The 23232-nt window shown below is 33.3% G+C and overlaps 11 protein-coding genes across 11 annotated transcripts; 6 read left to right on the top strand and 5 right to left on the bottom strand.

The window, feature by feature from the left end:
• Nucleotides 1-157: 157 nt before the first annotated feature.
• FG379_003127 (uncharacterized protein) lies at nucleotides 158-1786 on the bottom strand (the record flags this gene model as incomplete). The annotated part of the gene is made up of 1 exon (XM_067328785.1): nucleotides 158-1786. One exon carries the CDS (start codon nucleotides 1784-1786, stop codon nucleotides 158-160), a length of 1629 nt encoding a protein of 542 aa, XP_067184925.1.
• A 594-nt stretch (nucleotides 1787-2380) lies between these two features.
• On the bottom strand, nucleotides 2381-6082 carry FG379_003126 (scavenger receptor 1 precursor; the record flags this gene model as incomplete). The annotated part of the gene is made up of 1 exon (XM_067328784.1): nucleotides 2381-6082. The coding sequence occupies one exon, from the start codon at nucleotides 6080-6082 to the stop codon at nucleotides 2381-2383; it is 3702 nt and encodes a 1233-aa protein (XP_067184924.1).
• A 663-nt stretch (nucleotides 6083-6745) lies between these two features.
• On the top strand, nucleotides 6746-7846 carry FG379_003124 (uncharacterized protein; the record flags this gene model as incomplete). Its single annotated transcript, XM_067328782.1, has 1 exon — nucleotides 6746-7846. The coding sequence occupies one exon, from the start codon at nucleotides 6746-6748 to the stop codon at nucleotides 7844-7846; it is 1101 nt and encodes a 366-aa protein (XP_067184922.1).
• A 598-nt stretch (nucleotides 7847-8444) lies between these two features.
• Nucleotides 8445-9918, top strand: FG379_003123 (uncharacterized protein; the record flags this gene model as incomplete). The annotated part of the gene is made up of 3 exons (XM_067328781.1): nucleotides 8445-8526; nucleotides 8590-9818; nucleotides 9883-9918. The coding sequence occupies 3 exons, from the start codon at nucleotides 8445-8447 to the stop codon at nucleotides 9916-9918; spliced, it is 1347 nt and encodes a 448-aa protein (XP_067184921.1).
• Nucleotides 9919-9950: 32 nt separating this feature from the next.
• Nucleotides 9951-10949, bottom strand: FG379_003122 (uncharacterized protein; the record flags this gene model as incomplete). The annotated part of the gene is made up of 1 exon (XM_067328780.1): nucleotides 9951-10949. The coding sequence occupies one exon, from the start codon at nucleotides 10947-10949 to the stop codon at nucleotides 9951-9953; it is 999 nt and encodes a 332-aa protein (XP_067184920.1).
• A 216-nt stretch (nucleotides 10950-11165) lies between these two features.
• Nucleotides 11166-12380, top strand: FG379_003121 (bub3; the record flags this gene model as incomplete). The annotated part of the gene is made up of 1 exon (XM_067328779.1): nucleotides 11166-12380. The coding sequence occupies one exon, from the start codon at nucleotides 11166-11168 to the stop codon at nucleotides 12378-12380; it is 1215 nt and encodes a 404-aa protein (XP_067184919.1).
• Nucleotides 12381-13247: 867 nt separating this feature from the next.
• On the top strand, nucleotides 13248-14378 carry FG379_003120 (uncharacterized protein; the record flags this gene model as incomplete). The annotated part of the gene is made up of 1 exon (XM_067328778.1): nucleotides 13248-14378. The coding sequence occupies one exon, from the start codon at nucleotides 13248-13250 to the stop codon at nucleotides 14376-14378; it is 1131 nt and encodes a 376-aa protein (XP_067184918.1).
• Nucleotides 14379-14426: 48 nt separating this feature from the next.
• On the bottom strand, nucleotides 14427-15305 carry FG379_003119 (uncharacterized protein; the record flags this gene model as incomplete). Its single annotated transcript, XM_067328777.1, has 1 exon — nucleotides 14427-15305. The coding sequence occupies one exon, from the start codon at nucleotides 15303-15305 to the stop codon at nucleotides 14427-14429; it is 879 nt and encodes a 292-aa protein (XP_067184917.1).
• A 527-nt stretch (nucleotides 15306-15832) lies between these two features.
• On the bottom strand, nucleotides 15833-16597 carry FG379_003118 (uncharacterized protein; the record flags this gene model as incomplete). The annotated part of the gene is made up of 1 exon (XM_067328776.1): nucleotides 15833-16597. The coding sequence occupies one exon, from the start codon at nucleotides 16595-16597 to the stop codon at nucleotides 15833-15835; it is 765 nt and encodes a 254-aa protein (XP_067184916.1).
• Nucleotides 16598-16933: 336 nt separating this feature from the next.
• Nucleotides 16934-19312, top strand: FG379_003117 (DNA mismatch repair; the record flags this gene model as incomplete). Its single annotated transcript, XM_067328775.1, has 1 exon — nucleotides 16934-19312. One exon carries the CDS (start codon nucleotides 16934-16936, stop codon nucleotides 19310-19312), a length of 2379 nt encoding a protein of 792 aa, XP_067184915.1.
• Nucleotides 19313-20451: 1139 nt separating this feature from the next.
• FG379_003116 (uncharacterized protein) lies at nucleotides 20452-22995 on the top strand (the record flags this gene model as incomplete). Its single annotated transcript, XM_067328774.1, has 1 exon — nucleotides 20452-22995. One exon carries the CDS (start codon nucleotides 20452-20454, stop codon nucleotides 22993-22995), a length of 2544 nt encoding a protein of 847 aa, XP_067184914.1.
• Between the last annotated feature and the right edge of the window lie 237 nt (nucleotides 22996-23232).

Raw genomic sequence — 23232 nt, 5'->3', positions numbered from 1 at the left:
TTTTCTTGTCACTTTCTTGTTTCCAACTAGTTCCCGAGGATGCTGTTACTTAGAGTCTTGAGGGGAGGAATTGGATGTGTGTTTGCTCTCATTCGTTTGACAGGGGAAAATACGAGTTTATCGGCATTAAAATATTGATTTTCTAATAATGTCTAAGTCAATATTCAGCTTGCTTTCCTTCATTTTGCATATCTTCCTTACAAGTTAGCCTGAGCAACCCAAATAAAACTATTGTTAGAATCCAAGGTATGATGGTCATACAAATCATTGAATTGGCAAGTGCATTTGCGTTTGATTTGAGAATATTAATTTCAGTTGGGTCATTATTAGAAATGATAGTAGCAATATCTTTTTTTAACGACAAATTATAACCAAAAATGTTTTGAGCAAGAATTCCAACTAATGGAGCACCGAATGAAGCAGATCCTATTGTTTCGAAGAGCGAGAATATAGCAAAAAGAGTTGCTCTGTGATGAGGCTCAACAATTTGGCATAATATTGGTCTAGCTGCACCAACCCCAGGCCACCCTGCCATAAATCCTATTAATACACTTACAACTAGATACAACAAAAAATAATCGCTCCCCCAAGGTATATATATTAGTAGTATCAACATTAAAATGATTCTTAAAAAAATAGCCGATTGTGCCAATATTTGTCTTCCAACTGAAGGATACAATGATTCGACGTAATCTGAAGCTTTGCCAACAAACGGCGAAATTAAAATGGCTGAAATCCAACTTGATGAATAAACTATTGTAGATAACAAAGGGCTTAAACCACAATATTGCAACCACATCATTGTAAAACTAAGCGAATGCCTTGGTATTCCATTTACAATTCCCATAAATAGCATTAACCATGCACTTTTATTGTAAATAATGTATGAATATTCACTCATTAATTCACTCATACTCCTTTTTCTCAAGTAATGAGCATTATTCACCTTGTTTGGTGGAAAATGTTCATTCGTGAGTGATAAAAAGTCTTTTGCATTATTTTTTCCAAATGAATATAAAATAAAGGCTTTATATAAGTACACAGAAAATATAAACGAAAGAAGTGAGAACATTATAAGTGTCCATTTGAAGTCAAAATACTGACTTATTATATTAGCTGTTGCTGAAATACAGAATAGTCTACCTATATTTTGTGCCAAGAATATATTTCCAAAGTGTTCACTTCTTCCTATATCATTAAAAGTCCCTATTATTGATTGCGTAAGTGGTCCCATTAGTGACATAAATACTCCCAACACGCATAAAAGGATTAACATTTGAAACATATTTGTGGCAAATATCATCAATATCATGACTACTCCCCAACCTATTGTAGTTATCATCATTAAATATGCAGGCCATATCATTGAAAAATCTTTGTATCTCTGAATATCCCTAATTTCATTCATTTTATTGCTTTCAATATTCACTAATGGTTCATTTTCGACCGTATTTAAATGATTTAATTTGTCTATATATCTATCGCATATTATCCCACTCAATAATGTAAAAAAACCCTGTGAGAACTTCTGGGAGAAAGTTAAAAATCCTAAACTTTGTGGTGAAAGTCCTATTGTCGTTTCCAATATTTTATAACTTGTTGGAATTAATTGGTCTATGCAACCATGTAGTGATGAGTAGCCATACAAACTCGGGACTATTCTCTGAAATAAATGTTCATCTATGTTAGTTTCTAAAGAATTCACATATTCGTTAAACTTCTGATTTTTAGTGCTCCTTTGGGAATTTGGAGGACTTGGAGATGTTGAAACGGTTTCAATACTCATCACAATAACTTAATACAAAAAATTGCCTCCAAAAAATGGTTTGAAAATAAACAACTTTTCCGAAGAAACCAATAACAGACAAAGGAACATGCAAATGACTTTTATTTATTGAAAATGCTCTATTTTAATACAATATCTCCGATTTTTTACCACCTCTTCTCCATATTTTTTTAGGGATAAATAAATAAACAAATCTAAATATAAGCCGCCACAAACACACATCCCTGTAGAATTTATATGGTAAAAAAATGAGAAAAAATGAGTGACTAATTGAGAAGTCTAAAATGACTTAATATCACCTCTATGTTTCATATTATTGTAAATATTCGTGTTTTATTTGGCCTCTCCTCTAGTAGTTCATTTATCATAATAAATTAGTGTTGAAAACTAGCACTTGTAATTATTTCCAATAAAATAATAAACCAGGTCGTGTTCATTAAATTCCCTCTATTAATAAAGCCTTACATTGTACTACATATGCATAAGTAGCATGTACCTACTTGTGGTGGTATTTAATCCTAGAACAATTTCTCCTCGCTATAAATCTATTGTTTAAGAATACATTACATTTATAACACTTTAAAATTTATATATTTACACAAATTTAAAGCTTCTTATATAATATCCAGTTGATTCTGACTGAATACCATTTCTATTTGATTGTTCGAAGTGGAATTGTTCTGGGCCTACTTCAATTTGAACCTCGCCACCAGTTGAACCTGTCAATTTCGAAGAATGTATAGCTGCTCTACATATAGAACTTATAGGCGAGTATGAGTCCATACCATATACTTTTGCAGTAGATTCAAGTCCACAATCGCCAGGGCATATAACTAATTCTCTTTCACCAACAGGCAATTGGAAAATAAAGCTTGCAGTATCATAACAATTCAATTGTCTTGGTTTAGGTGCAGCACCAACTACGAATGAACGGGCTTGTGGTTTGTTTTCGTCAGCACTAACTATTCCATTTTTTCCTGCAGCACCGGAATATTTTTTCAGTCCAGGATACAACCCAACGATGAAATCGCCACCTGTTTCACTTATTATTCCCATGTGCATTGCTGCTTGGCAAATTGAACTCCTTGGAGTGTAAACTTTATGTCCCTTTATTGGGAATCCAGTTTTTGAACACCCAGATGGACATGAAACTCTGAATTTTGAACCTGTTCCAAACTTTGCGTTATCGAGTGTTGTATCACAAGTAATGCTTATAGTTGGATTTGTTGCGTAATTTATTCCACCCATTTTATATGAAACTGGAAACTCCGATTGGCATGATGTGATACACTGTCTCCCATCAATAGTATGTCTCTTGCCCTTAATTTCACCACCCCCAGTAACTCCCTTTTGGTGCCAAGATTTTTCCATTGCTGCTTTTACTTGGCTTTGAGTGAAAAATTTGTCCCATATGTTAACATTTGAGATTTGTCCAAGGAAGTATTCACTATCTGAATCAGAGCTTCTACCTATAATAAGCTTAGTTTTCAAATTAAATATGAATCCTGTTTCTTTATTTGCTACTTCATTTCCGTTAATATACATTACAACCCTTCTTTCATTGAAGTTGTATGCAACAGCCAAGAATAACCACTCATTTAGTGTTGGAGCATAACTGGTTCCTACCGTATCAGAGTTACATAATTGGTCAAAATGAATTGTATTATCACGATCAACGTATAATGAAATACCTAAGCATTCTGTATGTGCCATAATCGTTCTCCAAGTTCCCTGCCCACCAGAGATTAATATTCTAGCAGTAATAGTAAAGTCGTCGAAAGAGCTGATCCTATCTCCTCCAGGTAGGTTCGTTGCGTCAATAAAATCATTCTTGCCACCTCTAAACCCTGGATAATCATTCGGACATACCCATGAAAATGCTGGTGGTGTGATTGTCGGCAATTCTTCATCCAGTCCTTCTTTAATTATTTCCTTGTCACCCTGAACAACGCTCGAAGAAAGTTTTGAAATAGTAATTGCTCTACTTGAGATCTCTGAACCCCTAATTTTAGACTTAGATCCAGATGCATCGTGTCCTTTACTTTGTATTTCGTTATTTAAAGTGCCAAAGTATTCTCTTTGTCCCGGAACAAATGATACTAAGATATCACCTCCAAGTTCATCTGTAATCACACCTGCATGAATTGCAGCCTTACAGACCGGACTGTCCTCAGTGTACACATAAGTTCCCTTCAAATGTGAGGAAGCTTTCGAGCATCTTGATGGACAAGAAACTATCGCTCCTGAACCTATTGCTCCTTGAATACTAACTGCACTATCATTACATTCAAATTTATATTTATTGTATTGAACTGATGGTAAAACCGATGGTGGTTTTTCAATTAAATATGCTCCATTTCCTGTGGGATCTCCAGCACCTGCACAACTAACTACAACATCTTCATCATGAACACAGTAAATATTTGTTGACGAATAATGTTGACAATTAACTAGTTTCTCTTCATTTCCTTTGCATGAAACGTCCACCATTAATATTTGTTGTTCCACATTGCCACACACATCTTCTCCATTAAAATCTTTGCAACTTTTTGTAGATGATCCGCCATTTCTAACGCCAGAATATCCCATCTGTGTACATGCAACTCTTTCAGATGCACTTGTGAATCCATCACTACAAACTGAACCCCAACCATCCATATACACTTCAAGCCTTCCTGATCCAGTTTTAGATGGAACACCATATGAATCAACAATTCTAAGTGAACCGTACATTACATCTTTCGGTAAAATCGAACTGCATTGCACTGCTACAGTTGTAATACTGCTAGTTGTAATAGGTTCTTCAAACATACACTGTGCAATATCGGCTTCATTTCCATTGCATTGTAAACCTGCAACAGAAATGGGATAGCCTGAAGGTGTACATACATTACCTCCATTTACATAGTTACATGAAGGTAGTACGGAACCAAAAGAGTATCCAAGTTGCTTACATGCTAAAGTTGCAGCAAAGTCATTTGTTACGGTTGATTCTCCTCTTAAGGAAACACTACCCCAAACGCCATTTCTTCTTACCTCCAATCTTCCTGAGGATGATAAATTCCCAGTTGAGTCAACAACTCTAACTTCGGATTGAATGAAATCAATGGAATCACTTAAATATGTATAAAAACCAAATATTTCACTCCCTGGCTTTGAAAAGAAGTCTGAAGATTCTATTAAGTATGCGCCTTTTCCACCAAAGTATTTCGGTAAACTTGGAACAACGGTTAAAACCAATTCACCACCTGTTGGCGATAAAATGTTATCATATACAGCAGATTTGCAAATAGACGATGATGCTGCATGAATTCCAGTACCATATATTCTTGTGAATCTTTCTGAACCACAATTAACAGGACACTTTACTTTAAATGTCACAATTGTAGTTGGGGCTCTTGGAATAATATCAATTGCTCTTGTATTACAATCAATATCTTGTGCTGGAGAATTTTCTGAACCAGATAAGTTATTTGACAATGTTACCATTTGTGAAAATGGCTTACCAATCCATCTTCTCACAGTGAAGTCAATACTCATTCCATCCTCTGATTGAATTCTAACAAATTCACAGTACCACGGATCATCTACTGCAGTGTTTGTCAATGAAATTTCCTTTATTTTACCAACATCTGCTGCTCTGAATAGCATTCTTCTCAATGTAGACGAATAGAAACCTTGTTTTAATAATATTTTATCACTTTGAGCAAGGTCACCTGAAATGCTAATTTCAACACCCCCTTTTGTTCCTGCATCACCACTTTTTCCCGTCATTATAGTTGCAGTATATAGTTTGTTTCCAGTTACACCAAAAGTCAATGTACGATGTTGTGGAGACAATTCACCATTGCACGAAAATACCCAATATCTGTAATCCCTATATACCGTTATTTTTAAACACTTCCATTTTGTATTACTTTTTAGGAATACTCCTACCTGTTGTGGAGCGCCGATATCAGTTTGTATGGTTGTCATTGACCTAACTGTTCCTGTAATTGGTGTTGAAATAGGGATAGGTGAACTTTGACTCTCATCACCACCATAGAGGACTAGATCTACCTCACTTTTCAAATCAATTCCAGATGCTGCGACTGGAATAACCTCTATTGTATACTCTGCCTCATTGCTTGGTGGTGCACACTCCGCAAAATCTGCAAAACCATCTAATGGCACTGCTCTACAAAAGTCTGTTGAGACTCGCTTCTTTTCTCCAGAGGCATTTTCACAACCCACATTGTGAATTATACAAACTATTGTAATCCAAATAAATGTTAATTTCAATATTGTTGTTCGCATTCCGAGTAATCTATTTCTATATTTATTCATATATACATATATATACATGTATAATATACATATATATTATATATTTACATATGTCGTTATAAATGATACTCTGACTTATTTACCTAGAGTGAGCTGTTATTCACTCTTCAGTGTTAATTATATTAATTTTAACACATGTAAATTATTTTATACACTATAATATAAATTTCACAATTAATGTAAATTTTACTTGTAAGAAAAAACCATGCATACAAGCATGCATGCCAATAACCGGTATTGTAATAATAGCCACATGAATATTATTTTAGCATGCATGCAAATCATTGTTTAAAAAACAATAAGTGGTTGTTTAATTTGATCAGTAACTATTTTAAATGCTATTATTTTTAAATTAAATACCATTTTAAACAATTTTGTCTTTTTACATTTTATATTCTTCACTATATTAGTCACAGCATTGCCTTAATGTTCCAAGAGTCCGTTATTTAAAAAAATGACATTTTGGCGGTAGCAGAAGGCGCTCTTTGCGTTTTTTTTGACATGTTCATGTAAATACGATTAATTTCAAAAATAAAAAAACAAGATTTATAAATAAATAAATATACATATATAACCAAAGATACTAATTAATTTAATCTGATTATCATATTTATGATGTGTTGATTCTAAAATATGTCGGTAACAACAGCATCAAAACCACCATTTGATGCTTTTAGAGATGAATATTCACTTTCAGAAGGACTATCGTTTGATTCATTTATTTTAGTAAATGACCCACGTTGCAAAAAAAAATCACAGAATATTGTAAAAGCGGAATCCCTTTCGCCTATTCAATTGTTTTTGAGGCCGTTTATGCAATGTTGTGCACCTAGAAACAGAAAAATAAGAAAAATAAGAATAAATATCTCTTCGTACTCGGAAACAACGAGATCAAGTGTCCCTAGCACCAGATTTACACAAGAATTGGTTATTAATGAAGTAGAGCCTGATAATCCGAATTCTTCCATTGAAAATAACAAAAATTTATTATGGTCAGTTAATCTTCCTTATGAATACGGTATTCCTATAATAAGTGAGTCACAAAGAAGGTTTGCATGTTTATTATGGGGACTAAAAAATGAATACGGCTCAGTAGTTAGTGAAAGAACAATAAGAAAAATATTCGAAATTGCAAAAAACAAGAGGGAAAATGTAGATTTGGTGAGAGAATATAAATCAAATCCCGATCTACAATTACTAAAGTTATTTAGGGACGGATTATCTGTAACAGCAGAAGAGGCATTTAATGAAATACTTAATTTTCATACGCCAAAATATTCAATGCTGGCAATAATTTCCAGAGGAAGGTGTTTTGCATTTTATTCTAAATCAATAGATGAAAAAAATAACAACATTTTTTGTTTATTCGATGCATCTTCTAGATACGAGACTGGGCCAAGATTAATTGGATTTACAAATCTAAATGATCTGAAAAAACACGTAATTAGTGAGTTCAGCCATGACCACGAGACAAAATTAAAGGTAGCCGAGGGGTTCCATGTGACTCTATTTCAAGGAAGGGTGACATGGAACAACAAGACCGACTTACCCAATCCAATAATCAAAAAAGATTACAAAGAAAAGAATGAAGCTATGATAAGATTAGGAAGGTTAAATGACAGTAAATTCGACGCAAAAGTCATATATGGTGAATTACAAAAAGCAACTACAAGACCAACTGATGAAGATCACTTTTTCACATATCAAAACAACCTAATGAATATAAGCAAATAATAGTTAGTGTTTGGTATTACTCAGTATTCCAACCCAAGACGAGGATCTACATCTTTCATATGAATTTTTAACGTTAAAGTTAACTTCAACTAACTCTCCACTAATGTTACTGTATATTATTTCCTCTGAATTATCACTAAAAATTACTTTGCATATCGGTTCACCTATTTGAATTTTTACTTTTTCTTTCAAAATTCCGTTTTTATTTGAATTAAAAAGTATTGTATTCACAAAGTCAACACACTTCAATGTATTATTACTATCTTTTAGTTTTAAACAAATGATAGAGATTCTAAGGTAAACATTTTTAGTCAATTATCTAAGTTTTAAGGTAAATTCAAATCTACCGTAATTGAAAACGTACCCATTTAAATGTGTTAATATTATAGTGTTTTCGAAAGATCTTGATTTATAGTACTTCTATTCAAGAGTTTTTAATTAATTGAGATTATCACATGTGCATTTATATGTAAGTAAAACATACCTCCACCAGAAAGTCAACATGTTGTGTCATTTTTGCTGCTAAGCAAAATTATCTTTCTTCTAAAAAATTGGCGCCGAAAACTCTGATTGTCTTTAATTATATATAAAAGCAAAAATGAAGAATGAAGGCAATAATCCCAGACGTAACAATCCAATCAGATGCACCAGTGTCAGATTCGATGGTATTAGTCAAACAGGTAAGTTTATTTGGCTTGTTTATTTTGCTGGTATGTTTTAATCTACCGTTAAACTAATTTTAGATCGTGATTTTTTGAGAAAACACAGAGAAACCATTTTAAAAGAGACTGATTTCAATCAATTTATTGAGAAAGTTAATGCTGTTCAGCAGGAGCTTTCATCCCTCGACTCCTTTTCTTCGGTAATTCCAGTGGTAAATACGAAAAATGAAAATTCAGAAGTTGATGTGACCTTCAAGGTTAGAAAAAGCAGGATTAAATATTCTGTTGGAAGTACAATTAATAAGAAAGGCAAAGTGGGTTTTGAGATATCCGCATTTATTCCCAATCTTTTTGAGACTTTAAGCTCTATCAGGTTAAGTTTAGAAACTTTTGGAAAAAAATCAAGAGAATTTAGTTTTGGTTTATTTACACCAATGTTACTGAATTCAAATCTCAATATGAGTTACAGTCTATTTAATAATACGCTCAATGATAACAATACACCTTTTTCAAATAATTATTTTGGAAGTAAATTAAGACTTTCTGATAAGTTTGGTGCTAGCAATCTTACCTTAGAATCAAGTATGAGGGAAACTCACGCTAACTTAGATAATGGAAAGTCTACATGTGAGAAACACTTTAAGGAAACACCAATAAAAACTTTGAAGAACAGCATTAGTTATTCATGGAACAAGAACTTTCATTCTTCAAATAAGATTAAAAATGATACAAAAAGCAACACGCTACGTCAATTTAACATTGAATATGCAGGTTTTAATAGTGACGTCCAATTTATCAAAATTGAAGCATTTCAACAATGGAAAACAATGTTTAGAAGGTTCATTGAAAAACCTGCATTTTTTAATAACTTGCACTTGGGTTTGAATTTGGGACTCGGAATGTTGCTGCCAAATTTTTCAAAGGGAAAGTTTGAACTTAAAACAACCATACATGATCGTTTCTTTTTGGGTGGTAACAATGGGTTTCACAGATGCCTAATAGGTTTTGCCTCGGGCTCAGTAGGTCCATGTTTAAAAGGGGATGTTGATACAAGTACAACTACAAATAGTAGGCCTAAAAACACATATATTGGAGGTAACGGATACCTATCTGGAGAATTAACTCTACAGTACCCACTAAATATGAACAAATATGGCTTTAACATTGAACCTAATTTAATGTCATATATTAATGTTGCAACAATTGTCGATAGAAATGATACAATATTGACAGGTAATGGCAGTTTAAGTGATAAAAAAGAAATTTTGGACAATTTTAAACGAACTATTAGAGCATCAACAGGAATCGGGGTATCTTTTCCAATAAGCTTTGCCAATTTGTCTTTGTTATTCTCAATGCCTTTGAAGCATCAAGAAACCGACGCGCTCGAAAGAATGCAATTTGGAATGAGAATAAATTACGCGCCTATATAAACTTATTGTTCAAGTCAAATCAAATTCATTGTTCTCAGTTTTCTCTGTAACGTTTATATTTACTCTACCTAAGTTTCTTTTAATAATAGAAAGGAAGTGAACTTTCCAGTCATCAAATGGGTAAATTGAATTGTATTCCTCAATCATTTGTGTAAACTCCTCGACCAACCTGTTCCTGTGGACATCATCTTCTTGTTCATCCGATTGTCCTTGCTTTCTTTCAATAACCCCTAAAATTGAGCTACAAAGCTTCCCCTGTTGTGAAGTTCCAAAGCTCTGGTCGATTTTTGAGTACTTTTCAAACTTGATTTGTGCATCAACAGGGTCGTTTAGAGACAGAACAATGAGAAATGACTTAAACAAATATTCTTTTGCATTGTATTTTATTAATGAATTTCCCTGAGCCTTCTTCGCCTCTTCTTCATAAATCTTTATTGATTCATATAGTTTATCTGAATCACTACTCCCAGATGGATTATTACAGTCATTTTTCTCGCTTACACAAAGTGAAACAATATCTGCATACTTAAGTATGCATGATGAGTATGCGGATTTTCTGTATTCATCCATATCGAACAAATCTGCAGCTTTCTTGTAATATTCACTAGACTCCTCGTACTGATAATCACTCTCTAATAACTCTGCAATATCCTTAAACAATTTCCCACTTTGACTAAATCTCCCATTCTTATTATATAATTCAACTGCCTTCAAATAATACGGAATGGACTTCTGTAAATTTGTCCTTTTAACTATATTCCCACATTCTGTATAATAATTTGACGCACCCACAAAATCATTTTGCTTTAGTGAGAGGTCAGCTGCTTTGCTAAAACACTCACAACTCTCAACCCAAGACTTTAACATTTTGTACTTGTTTCCTGATTCCACATAAAGTTGAATAGCACTATCATAGTCTGGCCCTCCTGAAAATATGGATGAGAAGAAACCAGATGACCCTCTACTGGCCTTCTCTGCTTTTCTAAATATTTCATGAGCCTCTTCCATAAGTCTAAATAATAAACAGCGCTATTAAAGTTAAATTTAAGGTGGCTTTGTTGTTTTATTTATAATAAATAATGAAAGCAAGCACATAAAATTCTTTTTTTTCAATACAAGTGGCTCAAACCGCCCAAATTAGCAGCACTATATGTAAATAAATATAAACATATATTTACTCCATTTTTTACGAGGGCAAATGGTAGTAGGGGACTTCCCTTAGAAATGCAAAACTACTATCTCTCAGAATGTCCGGAGGACCCTATTGGTTCAATAGATATTGCTTGTTTTTCCGGCAATAGTATCTTTGGTTCTGAAAATGATGATTGTATTCTGGCACTAACTTCATGGGACAAAAGCGTGAGAATTTACAATCCACAAATAAACTCAAAGCATATTAACGAAGAAAATTGCAGTTATGAGCCAAAAGATAGCAAATTACTTGGTGTTTCAGCAAATTATTTTCCAACTGGGAAATGTGTTTATAACATCTCAAATGAACAAATTTATTTATCCTGTAAGTTTTTTGGCTCGGACAATCTCTTTTTGGGTGGATTCAATAATGGTGTTGACAGTATAAGTATAAATGACGGTGCCGGTAGACCCACAAACATCGTTAGGCACTCAGCCCCGGTAAGATGTTTGAATGTTATCGAAAACCATTCAATGATAATTAGCGGTAGCTGGGATGGTTCAGTCATTCTTACGGATATAAGAAGTAATGATTCAAATGCAACTGTATCAAAAATAGAAGTTAAGGGTAAGGTGTTTTGCATGGACCACACATTCAACAACGAATGGCTATTGGTAGGCGACTCATTTAAAAATATGAACATAATAAACATTAAAAAACTGTCTTCCACAATGAATACTGAAAAAATAGAGGTTATCCCTAATTTTATGAAGTACCAACTAAGAGATATAAATGCAAACAAACACAAAGATGTATTTGCAACGAGTTCTATTGAAGGCAGAGTGCAAATAGCAAACATAGAAAATGCGCTAAAAGGTGAAATCAACAACAAGGATAACCCTGTAGATAATTACGCATTCAAATGTCACAGAATAAAGGACAATACCAAAATGACAGAAGTAATATACCCCGTTAATTCTGTTTGCTTCCATAAACAGTACTCAAACATGTTGGCCACTGGAGGCAGTGACGGTGGCGTTTTTCTATGGGACACTAAGGCTAAAAAAAGACTTTGGAGGAACTCAAACTTCCAAATTGTTGACTCAGAAACAAATCCCATTTGTATATGTAAAGAAGGCATCTCTTCAATGAAATTTCACCCAAGTTTACCAGTTCTCATCTCCTCTTGTTCCGAACTGCTCGACAATTCATTTAAAGAAATTTCTGAAACGAATAGTACATTTAATAAAAAAAAACCTTGGGTTATTTTTCACTCCATTGAAGGTATTAAGCCTGTGGGATCATGATATATTTATATTTCCTAGCTCTTTTTTCGTTTACATATCGGTCAAATAATACAAATTCAGTCATTGTGAATTAACAATAGTAGTCCAAAACTTGAATAATATTCTATACTATTTTCTGTCTATTTTACTTTTCATTTTTCAACCAGATTTGAAAAGCAAGACAGCTATTTGCCCCATATAAAAATAGATAAAATGCCTTGTTTCGTGTGTTACGTATGACCCGAAATTTCTCCCTACAACGCAATGCCAAGTTGGATTGTACTTTCTGTCGAACTCCTTCTTTATATATGCAGCGATGTCCTTTTCCACATTGTGGCGTTCCAGCGCTGCGGCTGCGCATGCAATGGCATCTTGTTGCATGTCATCAGACATATCTGCGTTCTTAATAACCGCTTTCTTTTCTGCCATTTTCTTGTAAACTGATTATTATAGCACTAAAGCACTCTATATTTCTCCTTGTTCCTATATTCAAATTATTTGTGCAGATCTAAATTGCAGACGTAGGGTGGGGCAATTGTGGCGCCATAACAAAAAATATTTGCATGCTAATTAATTCTCATAAGCATTTGTGTTGTAACAAACTGCATGTCAAACATACTTATGAAATAAAGGCATGTAATATTTCACTGTAGAAGCTATACTATTTCTGCCGGTTAATTACTTCACATATTTGATTGCTTATCACGTATCTTTTTATTGGCCGAATACGACTTTTGTTTAATATGGTTCTAGTAACTTATTTTTGTATTGTTAATTTACTGACTTGTAGCTAATATTACATAAAAAATAAGTACCTGTTTCTAAAAATATTAAAAAAATATAATAGGGAATATTTACCGCCAATTGTTTTACAATTAGTCAAATAAAATGTTGGAAGTCCCTTACATAACTACGGCTTGTGTTGAGATTCCGGGAACTGTAAGCAACCCTGAGAACGCAATTAGAGCTTTGGGAGGTCGAAAAGGCATTGAGGAATCCATTCGAAATCGTAGATCAATAAAGTTGCAGTTTTGTCCTGACGATCCGTACACAAGACCAATATGCTCTGACTTCATGAAAAGATCGGGTATATTACTAAAAAAACTCAAATATAGAAATGGAAAAATTGAATGGAAGGTTTTTGGAAATGTTTCGTTGATCCATCAGTTTACCCAGATGGCAGATTTCTACTTCATTCCTCCAAAAGGCTTTAGAGAAAAGAAAACAATTCATGAGCATTTGAGTGAGGAAATACCGGAGACAGCATTCATTCCACCTGCTTTATTCTCGAGAGTTACTCATCCTGTTAATATAAAATGGACCTCAAGTATGAGTGCGGCGCTAAATGACACAATTGACCAAAACAAGTCTGAGGAAGTGGAAGAAAAGACGGAAAGCATTCAATATTGGACAGCAGTGACTAAATATTCAGACCAAACAGTGCCAAGCTCCCCACTTAAAATCTCGACTTCTATAAATTTAGACAAGAATGCATTAGATACAGTAAAGAAACTATTTGATGAGCAACCATTATGGTTAAGGCCGGTTATTGAATCAAAAATATCGTCTGAAATATCTTCTTGGAAAAGAAAGTTATTGTTTACACAAGTTTGTTATAACATAAGCGATGGACCCTGGAGAGCATGTCTATGTAGATTGGGATACGACCCTAGAACAGATCCCGAGTCAAGAATATATCAAACACTGGACTTCAGGGACCCGTATTTAAGAAAGGTAATGAAGGATAAAAAAATAGGAATAGTAAATAAAATTGAAGAAGATACCGGCGAATCTCCATCAGATTGGCAATTCAAGGTGCCACCAAAGCGTGGTTCACAGCTATATCAACTATGCAACATAGAGGACAACCATATCAAAAAATTAATTAACGATTCACAACCTCTCGAATCATGTACAAAAGAATCAGGATGGTACAAAAAATCAGTATTATCACAAATAAGGGAGTTGCTATCACTAAAGTGTCAGCAAATGAGACAAATCGAGCTAAACGACCAGTAAGTGTACGATATTCACATTACAAAAAAACTACATCAAAAGAAACGGTAATTATGCCTTCAACAAGCTTAAATCCATAGAACCACTTCCTTGTTGTAGATTCTTTGTTTGCCTCCTAGAGGCAAATTCGACACCGTTGAAACATCCCGACTCAGATTTCTTTAGTGTGGAAGTGGAATTTGGTCTTGTCAGAGCCTCACTGCTATCTATTTTATGGCTCACAATATTGCTTGCTGAAGAACTAAGGTTAATTTGGCAACTTGACCCGGTTTGAATTGGGGTTGAATTTGCATTACTATTTGAGTTAGTTACTGTATTGGTGTTAGTATTGGTCACTGATAACTGATCTGGAATAATTAAGTTATTTGTTGGAACCCCAACATTCGTTGAATTGTCGTAGTGGGAAAAGACAAACGAGAAGTAACTGCCAATAGCAAGGTTGAACTTCGAAATAATATTTGTTGCCATTTCGTGATTTCTTGTTAAAAACTGTTGCAGTTCATGTTGAACATCATCGTCTATTCTTGTGAATTCATCCAAAGCGTCGCCACATTTTCTTTGTGTACGATCCAACTTTGCATTATCACTTAGAGAAACACTTTTACCAGAGTTCATTCTCTGTTGCCTTTTCTTTAACTTTTTCTCATAGTGTATTCTCTCAGAATACGCTATTCTTCTTTTCACCAACCTCTTTTGAATACTGTTGACGTTAAGTACCATTTCTTGAATTAGGATCTTAACTTGGTCACAATCGCTAATAAAATGTTCTCTCGCCGTTGAAAGTCCACCTAAACACTCAACTGTGTTCATTAAACTTCCGTATTCTATTGTTTCTTGGGGGAACAAGCAACTTATCCCATTTAAAATTGAATCCCTCGAATAGTTCATTGAGTTCACGCCGCTAATACTCTTGTCAACTGCTATTTGCATTCTTTTTGCGAACTTTAAAACATTATCCAACTCTCCAGTTAGTGATTCCAAAGGATCATTTGCTATCTTTTTTGTACTGAAAAACTGTAATTACCCTAGTTAGTTGTAACATAAATACAAAAACATAAACCTACCTTCCTAATTGATTTTAACATTTGTAAAATATACAAGTGTACACAAACTTAATAATTTCTTAACTACCGAAAACTTATTTTCAAGCAGAAATAACCTCAAGATTTTTTTTACTTAACACCAAAAAATTAGTACATACTCCAGATGTCTGGTTTGCAAATACCAGCGGGAGATGTTATTTTACTTTCCCACCTTTCAAAAAAAAACTAAAGAGAAAAAAAGGGATACACTATTCTACCTGTAGAAAATACAAATTATTTACTTCTATATTTAGTGTACATATTAACCTGCTTTTCTCGTCATGTTTATCAGTCTTCTCCTTCATTCAAAAAATCATTATTTTCCTCTTAAATTATATAAACAGCGCCATTTGGCGCCTATGCTAATAGCAATTTTTAAATTGTATTTCTTAAATCACTCATTGTTCCAACGGTGGATTCGGTTACTTGACGGTTATCAATGGAATAATTTCTCTCATCACTTTTTTCGGTCTCAAATGCCGTCAAATTAGAACAAGTTGCTGTAACTCTGTGGAATATTGTAACGAGATGTTGTGCTGCCCTGTCCAGACCGTCACCTGCTTGGCAAAGCAATTCAGGAAGCAATTTAACGAAACTAGGTATTTCTCCTACGTTCAAAGTTGTGCATAGTTCTTCCGCAAATGTTAAACAGTTTCTACGAAAAATGTTGTACTCCGATCCAGGCCACATTGGTTTCATGTTACTTATTATTCTTTTTACTTCACCTCTTGTGAAATTGGTTCTCCCCATTTTAATACTCTCTCTGTATATGTGTATAGGATGTCTTCTTGGTAAGTTTGAGGTTATTCCTGTAGTTCCATCATTTGTAGAGCCAAAGCAGTATTCAATCCCGTACACTTCAACCCCTGCATGAAACGCCCCAATGTCAAATGCCCTTGTAAATTTGTTTATTTTTCTACTCAAAGAATCAAGGTCATAAACATTCAATATGACCATATTGCTGCCCCTATTCTCATCAAATTGCTCTCTTGACGAAATACTTGCCATCCTTTGGGGATAATTGTATTTCTTTGTATTTACATTTGGGGTATTTTCGAATTGCCCAAGGTAGGAACCGTAGTAAGATAAAACTTCTCCCTCAAAAACCCCTCTTCCTACATCTTTTAGATCTTTTTTCATCATCATTTCTCTCTAAAAATTGCTTGTCCACAATAAACTGTTGACTCTAAGTCACAAAAGAAGTCTACACACAAAACAAAATGTCCGTATAACTCTCACCATTTAACTCAAGTATGCTTTGTTTTTTTTTCCATTAATGCAAACAAATATATATTTACTTATTTTTTTCTTAGCAATAGACTCCAAATCACCCTGTTAGATTAAAAAAAAAAGCATGAAGCCCACATTACGCGCCAATATGGACAAAAAAAAGCACTGGTTCCAAACACCGCCAGGTGTGAGAGTCCGAATGATAATTATTTGCGAGTTTTTTCCATTAAAAATCAATGTAAAGAGATGTTAAGGAAGTTGGGAAAGGAGGATCAGGATCGAATTTGCAGTCAGCAAGTAATAACTGAGTTAAAAGATTCTGTAAAGGAACTTGTAGATAATTCAATAGATGCAAGGTGCACCGAAATATTCCTTTCTTTAACTGACAACGGGGCATCTACTATTGAATTAATAGATAATGGAACTGGAATAGAGGATCTTGATCTTATTGGTGAGAGAAATAGTACTTCAAAACTTGATGACTTTGATAGCATTAACTTGTCATTAGAAACACTCGGATTTCGTGGAGAAGGATTGAATTCTATTATAAACAGTTGTGAGACCGTTGAAATACATACGTTATTTACCTCAAGTAAGAGTGGAACTTCTGGTTCAGTTGAAGGAGAAACGAAGGTATTAACTTTTCAGAAATGCAAATTGGTGAATTTTGACTCTGACGGTAACGAGAAATACAACTTTCAAGGAAAGACAGGTACGAGGATAAAAATAACGGGTTTGTTCGTTCCATATGTCTCAAGAAGAAAACACTTTTTGAGAAACATTAAACAGCAATTGAAGTCATTAATAGTTATGTTGGAAGAGTATGCAATTTGTTACCCAGAAATAAGATTCTTTATAACAAATAGAATACTATCGGATTCTGAGAGAGAAAAGATTAGCACTAAATTGGCAGATGTTAATATAAATCAACAAAATTTTCAACAAAAAAATGAACTATTAATTACAAGAGGAGGAAGCACTCAGAAAGATGTTGCTAAATATTTATGGGGAAAATCTGTTTTAGACAATTCACTCGAACTTAATTTAAGTGGCCAAGTATTTGTACCAAATGTTAACAACACAGAGGAAGATAAGATAGGTGGAAATTGGTCTATAAACGGATTTGTTTCATCATTAAATAAAGGTCGTCCCTACCCGGACCATCAATTATTTACAGTAAATAGAAGACCAATAGATCCGATAAAACGAATTTCACGTTCAATTTTTTCTGTCTACTCAAATTTATCATCGTTTACTAACAAAAAGCTTTATCCTGTCTTTGTTATTAATATAACTTTGCCACCACCACTGCTAGATATAAATGTGACCCCAAATAAAAGAACAATAATGCTCCCATCAGCAGTTGAGAATGTTTTACTGGAGAATATTCAACAATTTTTATTGAACTCATATCAGAACAGCATCCCAATTTGCAATAGACCAGAGAATTTGTCCGATGATGTTACAAATGAAGTTACTAACAATAAAAAAAGACAGTTGTTGGATGTTCCAAACGACGAAATTAAAAAGGTGAGAAACGATTTCAATTCAGATACAACTTTAAACAATAAGAATCCAGGATTTAGTGATTCACACGTTTGCAATTCAAATAATACCGGTAATGATGTTGAACTAAGCACTGAAATTCAAAAAGGCTTGAACAATGATATGATTGAAAATAATGAATTTGTCCAAACAAAAGGAAAAAATAAGAATCAGGAAGCACAAATTGTAGAGTACAGATCTGATTCTTCCGACTTAACGAACAACTCAAAACAAAATGATAATCGAATTAAAATCAAATTAAACTTCAATATTCCAACTCCATGTATATTGGAATATAAATATTCTGTTCCACATCAGGAGAAAATATGGAAAAAAATAGGCGAATCCAAACTAGTTAAAAACTTTGTCAATGAGAACTTATCCGCAGTTGATTTTCTGATAAACAATGATATCACTAATTCCATTAATATTAATGAAAACAACAACTTAAATTCCCAAAAGGACAGTATTAAAAGTTTTAATTTTGAGAAAAAACTATTCAATGATTTGGATATCATTGGACAGTTCAATAAAGGTTTTATTTTAACTAAATTGGTTGTTTTAGAGTCAAAGTCATTGCATATATTTATTATTGATCAGCATGCATCTGACGAAAAGGCACGCTTTGAGAGTTTAAATAAAGATTTTTGTCATTTACAGACTCAACAACTAATCTCACCGCTGTCTATAAGGCTAACACCTTCTCAAGAGCAAAGTGTACTTAATTATCGGGACATTTTCGAAAACAATGGATTCAGATTTGTGTTCAATAACAGTTTGGACCTGGGATCAAGGGTCCAACTTACACACTTGCCTGTAATATTTGGAATCCCACTGAAACAATTAGATTTCCTGGACCTCCTTTCTCAAATTGGGAAGCACAAAACAAAGATATCTCTAGAAAACGGGATTTCACCCATTCCGAACGCTCCTGACAATTCAGAAGAGGATTCGCACGATGAAAGAGAAGATTCAATAACTGTTTCAAATGAAAATAACGCTAAAGACACAGTTTTGTGGTGCCCATTGAATACAATCCCAAGACCAAAAAAAATATGGTCAATACTAGCATCCAAGTAAGTTCATTCTAACTAAGTAGCTTTTTGAATTTATTAATTCACAATCATCGTAATTCAGAGCATGTAGAACCGCAGTAATGATTGGAGACGACCTAAATATGCACAAAATGAAGGCCATAGTGAAAAAAATGAGTACCCTGAATTCACCTTGGAATTGTCCTCACGGGAGGCCATCTATAAGGCATCTGGGTCACTTTTCTATGTTATAGTGTCTTCTTTAAAATTGTCTCGTCACAGAAACTATAGTTGAAAACGTCAAATCTTACGTCCTTGTCTTAGGAAACACGTGCAAGTATGTCAAATTTGCCGTCCAGTCATTCTGTTTTTTCCGCTTCTTAAAGTGAAAGTTTTTCCACAAAGAAAACGTCATAATGAGTGACAACCAACGTTTATATCAAGAAGACATGATAGTCGTTCAATCTTTTATATTACTACTAGTATTGAAGTTATATGATACACGCGCCTAGGCGCCAAAATATTACATAAATTAGTTACTCAAGATATTAATAGAGTATAAGGTCAAAAAATAAACTGTAAATAAACTACTTACTCTTGTCTAAATGAGACTTTAAAGTATATATGAAATTAAGTATATGTATAAATATAAACATATATAGAAATCATAAAGAAGAAAGCTGTTTAATTATTACTTTTAACTTGTTGAAAAAAATTCACTAATATTTCCAATTTAAACTGGAAAAAAAATTCTAGGATTATTTTATTTATGTGAGATTGTTAATATCCGTTCATTTTTTCTTTTGGAGGAACAACTTCATTGTTAGAACTAACTCGTAATAAAAACAGAATTTTTGTTATACCCGAATAATACATATACATGGATATAATTTCAGAGAGTCGGATTGATTGAGAATTGGGTTCTAGTGAGCACTATTCCTTATTTTTGAGGATGAATTAATATTCAAATTTCTCTTTTTCATGTTCGTACGGATAACAGCAGGTGATCTTATCAAGGTATATATATTTATACAGAGGCTATAAGTATATCAAGTAGGGTTGGATTTGATCATTGTTGTTACATGTTTACGTTCAGCTTTGATTTAGGAACCGAAAATTACTAGTTATATGTGTTTATACAGTTTGTAGATTGGAATTGAGGTATTTATTTGCATAATTGTAAATATGACGATGAAATCTAATGTTAAGATTTCCGACAATGGCCTGGAAATAATAAAGTTCTCGAAGGGTATCCAGGTTCAAGCAAGAAATAACAGAGGAACACGATATTTAAACTATAAATTGCTTATTAGAAAAATAAGATGGGTTTTTGAACAGGAAGAAGAAAAAAATTTCGCCGAGGCTCAAAAATATGATTTGATATTCAAGGACATTTTACTGAGAGATATTAATAGAATGGATTCAATGTACAGTAGGGACATCAGTTACATTAGAGATTTAATGTGTATTTTATCCAGAGACATTTGGAGTATATCTGTGTCGTCACAATCAAATGTGATGTATTCAAGTATGAGGATAAATAGGGTTGATGGTATTAACAACTTGTCTTCGATGTTTATATCGTCATTATCATCATTAATCAATCCGAGTTTTGAATTAGTTAATGAAAGGAAAATTGTTGATTGGTTACATAACTTACTTGAATGTTGTGGCAAATTAGCAAAGTTGCGTTCATACATAATATGGAACAGTATAGCCGTAATTAAGGTACTTAAAAAAAGAAAAAACAAAATATCAATAAATAGATTTATGAAGAATCCTATTGACGCATATTCGCTCTTAAATAGTCATGAGTTTTACAGAGGATTAACCCTTGAATATTTGAATAGAAATCTTAGAAATATTATGGTTAAAGTGTTTAAAAAAGATATGTTTTCAGAAGTGTGTCAAAAATGTAAGAAAAAAACATTTGAGCCAATTAAGAGTATTTGTAATCATGTACTTTGTTGGAAATGTATTATAAGTGTTAATGAGACATTAATTATCGAGAATCGCAAAAATGCAAGTGATGGCAATTTTAATGCCGAAGATAACAATGGTGATAGTGTAGATGAAGGAAACTCATTTGTTGATAATTATTCACTCGAACTAAATCCCTATTTCAAATCAGAAAACAATGAAGAGGACAGCAAACCTATATCAACTGGGGCAAAGAATAGAAATCAAGTAGGCTTTAAAAAAATAAGAAACAAACCTTTTAAAAACTGCCCTGTATGTCATATGAAATGGAGTAGAAATCCAGTAAGTCTTCAAGTTGAAAATAAATTGATTAAATTATGTATTCAGGAATACAAAAACAGAAATTTTCTCACGGGAATATTGGAATTAGATACTATTGTTCAGTCTTCTGTAAGTAATGTTGGGTTTATTTCTTCTGATGAGGAATCTGAGGAAGAGAACTTCTCTGAAAATGATGTTAGTTCGGCCATGTCCATTAACAATGAATACGAAGTGAGTGATTGCTATAGGGAACGCAAAATTAATAAGTTAGGCAGTAGTGTTATTAACAAGGATTCTTTATCACCCTCTAGCAACTTTAGCAATTCATACAACATCTCTTACCGTCCGCAATCATCATTATCTACAATAACATCATCTAACAACAGTACCGACGATAATTCCAGCAGTCCAAGTAGCAAGTCTTATTCTAACTTAAATTTTAACCAAAAAATAAGTCCATGTAATAACTGTAATAACAATTTTGGTCATGAATACGAATTTGCTAGCGATGTAATCGGTGGTCAAAGAAAAAACCATAACTATTCAAGCAACACTTATGCTCACCATATTAATCCACACAGAGTTAATTTGAGACAGTATAATTCTTACAATGTTAATTTAAACAACAGAAACAAAAAGCATCCTGATAATGAATGGGAAGGAAATAACTCAAGACAGGAATTTGTTTGGGATAAAATAAACAAAACTGGGAACGATTTTAGATGTAATAACTCGAATATGTCTTATCATCATTCCCAAAACAAGCATTGTAATCAGAAGAAGAACTACCAAAATCATCATAGTGTGATGAATTACAACAGAACTTCAGATCATCAACAAAACTGGAGCAGAAGTATAAATAGCAATAATTCGTTGTTTGGTAATACCGGAATAAGAAATTTTGAATATGACAATTGTGGTAATCAAATTAATAAGAACAGGTCGTTATTTCTCTGTAATGGAAATTCATTTAATAATGGAAATAATCCTACTCTATTTAATTTCCAAAATCAAATAAATGGTAACATTTGGTCTAATGGTTATCAGGGCACTATTGGAAAGAATTCTGCTCCTGTTAATAACAATACCAACAACCGTTTGGGTTTAAATGTTAATTACAATCATTCAACTGATTTAAATGTTGACTCTTCAGGAAACTTGAAAGTTGGTCCTACTCAAGTACAATTTAATCATCAGGTTCATACTTTTAAAGATTCTGGAATTGGGGGAGATCGCTTGTGGGAACCTTCGAATATCCAGACTAAATACGATAATAAAAGGACAGCAGAATTCAAATGCAACGGAGTTTATTTGGGAACGAATTTGGGTGTCTTCCTTAATAACAATTTTTTAAACGATAGTATCCAGGACTACAATAGGGCTGGTAATAACAACAATGTGTTCTCCGCAATTAATTGCAATTTTAACGACGGGATTGTATCATTGGATTCCAAACTTTTGGAGTTGTTTGAAGGGTTTGGAATTTAATTGCATAAATTTTCCAGTTTTACTTGTCCAGATTTATTTCAAGCCGGAATTTTCTTTAACTGGAATTATATAAGTTATTTAATGGATGTTTTTGGGAAGTTTGTGAATATAGACTTGACTAATTAATTTGTTCTTCCATATTATCCATGAGACATTGTAAAAAAAAGGAATTGAGTAAAGAGTTTGTATTCACAATGACTTGTGTAGAAACAAGAACAATAATTACTAATATTCTAC

The sequence above is a fragment of the Cryptosporidium bovis genome (assembly GCF_009768925.1).
Source record: "Cryptosporidium bovis isolate 45015 chromosome Unknown contig_6, whole genome shotgun sequence".
Lineage (NCBI taxonomy): Eukaryota > Apicomplexa > Conoidasida > Eucoccidiorida > Cryptosporidiidae > Cryptosporidium > Cryptosporidium bovis.
This window is presented reverse-complemented; position numbering and strand designations above follow the sequence as displayed.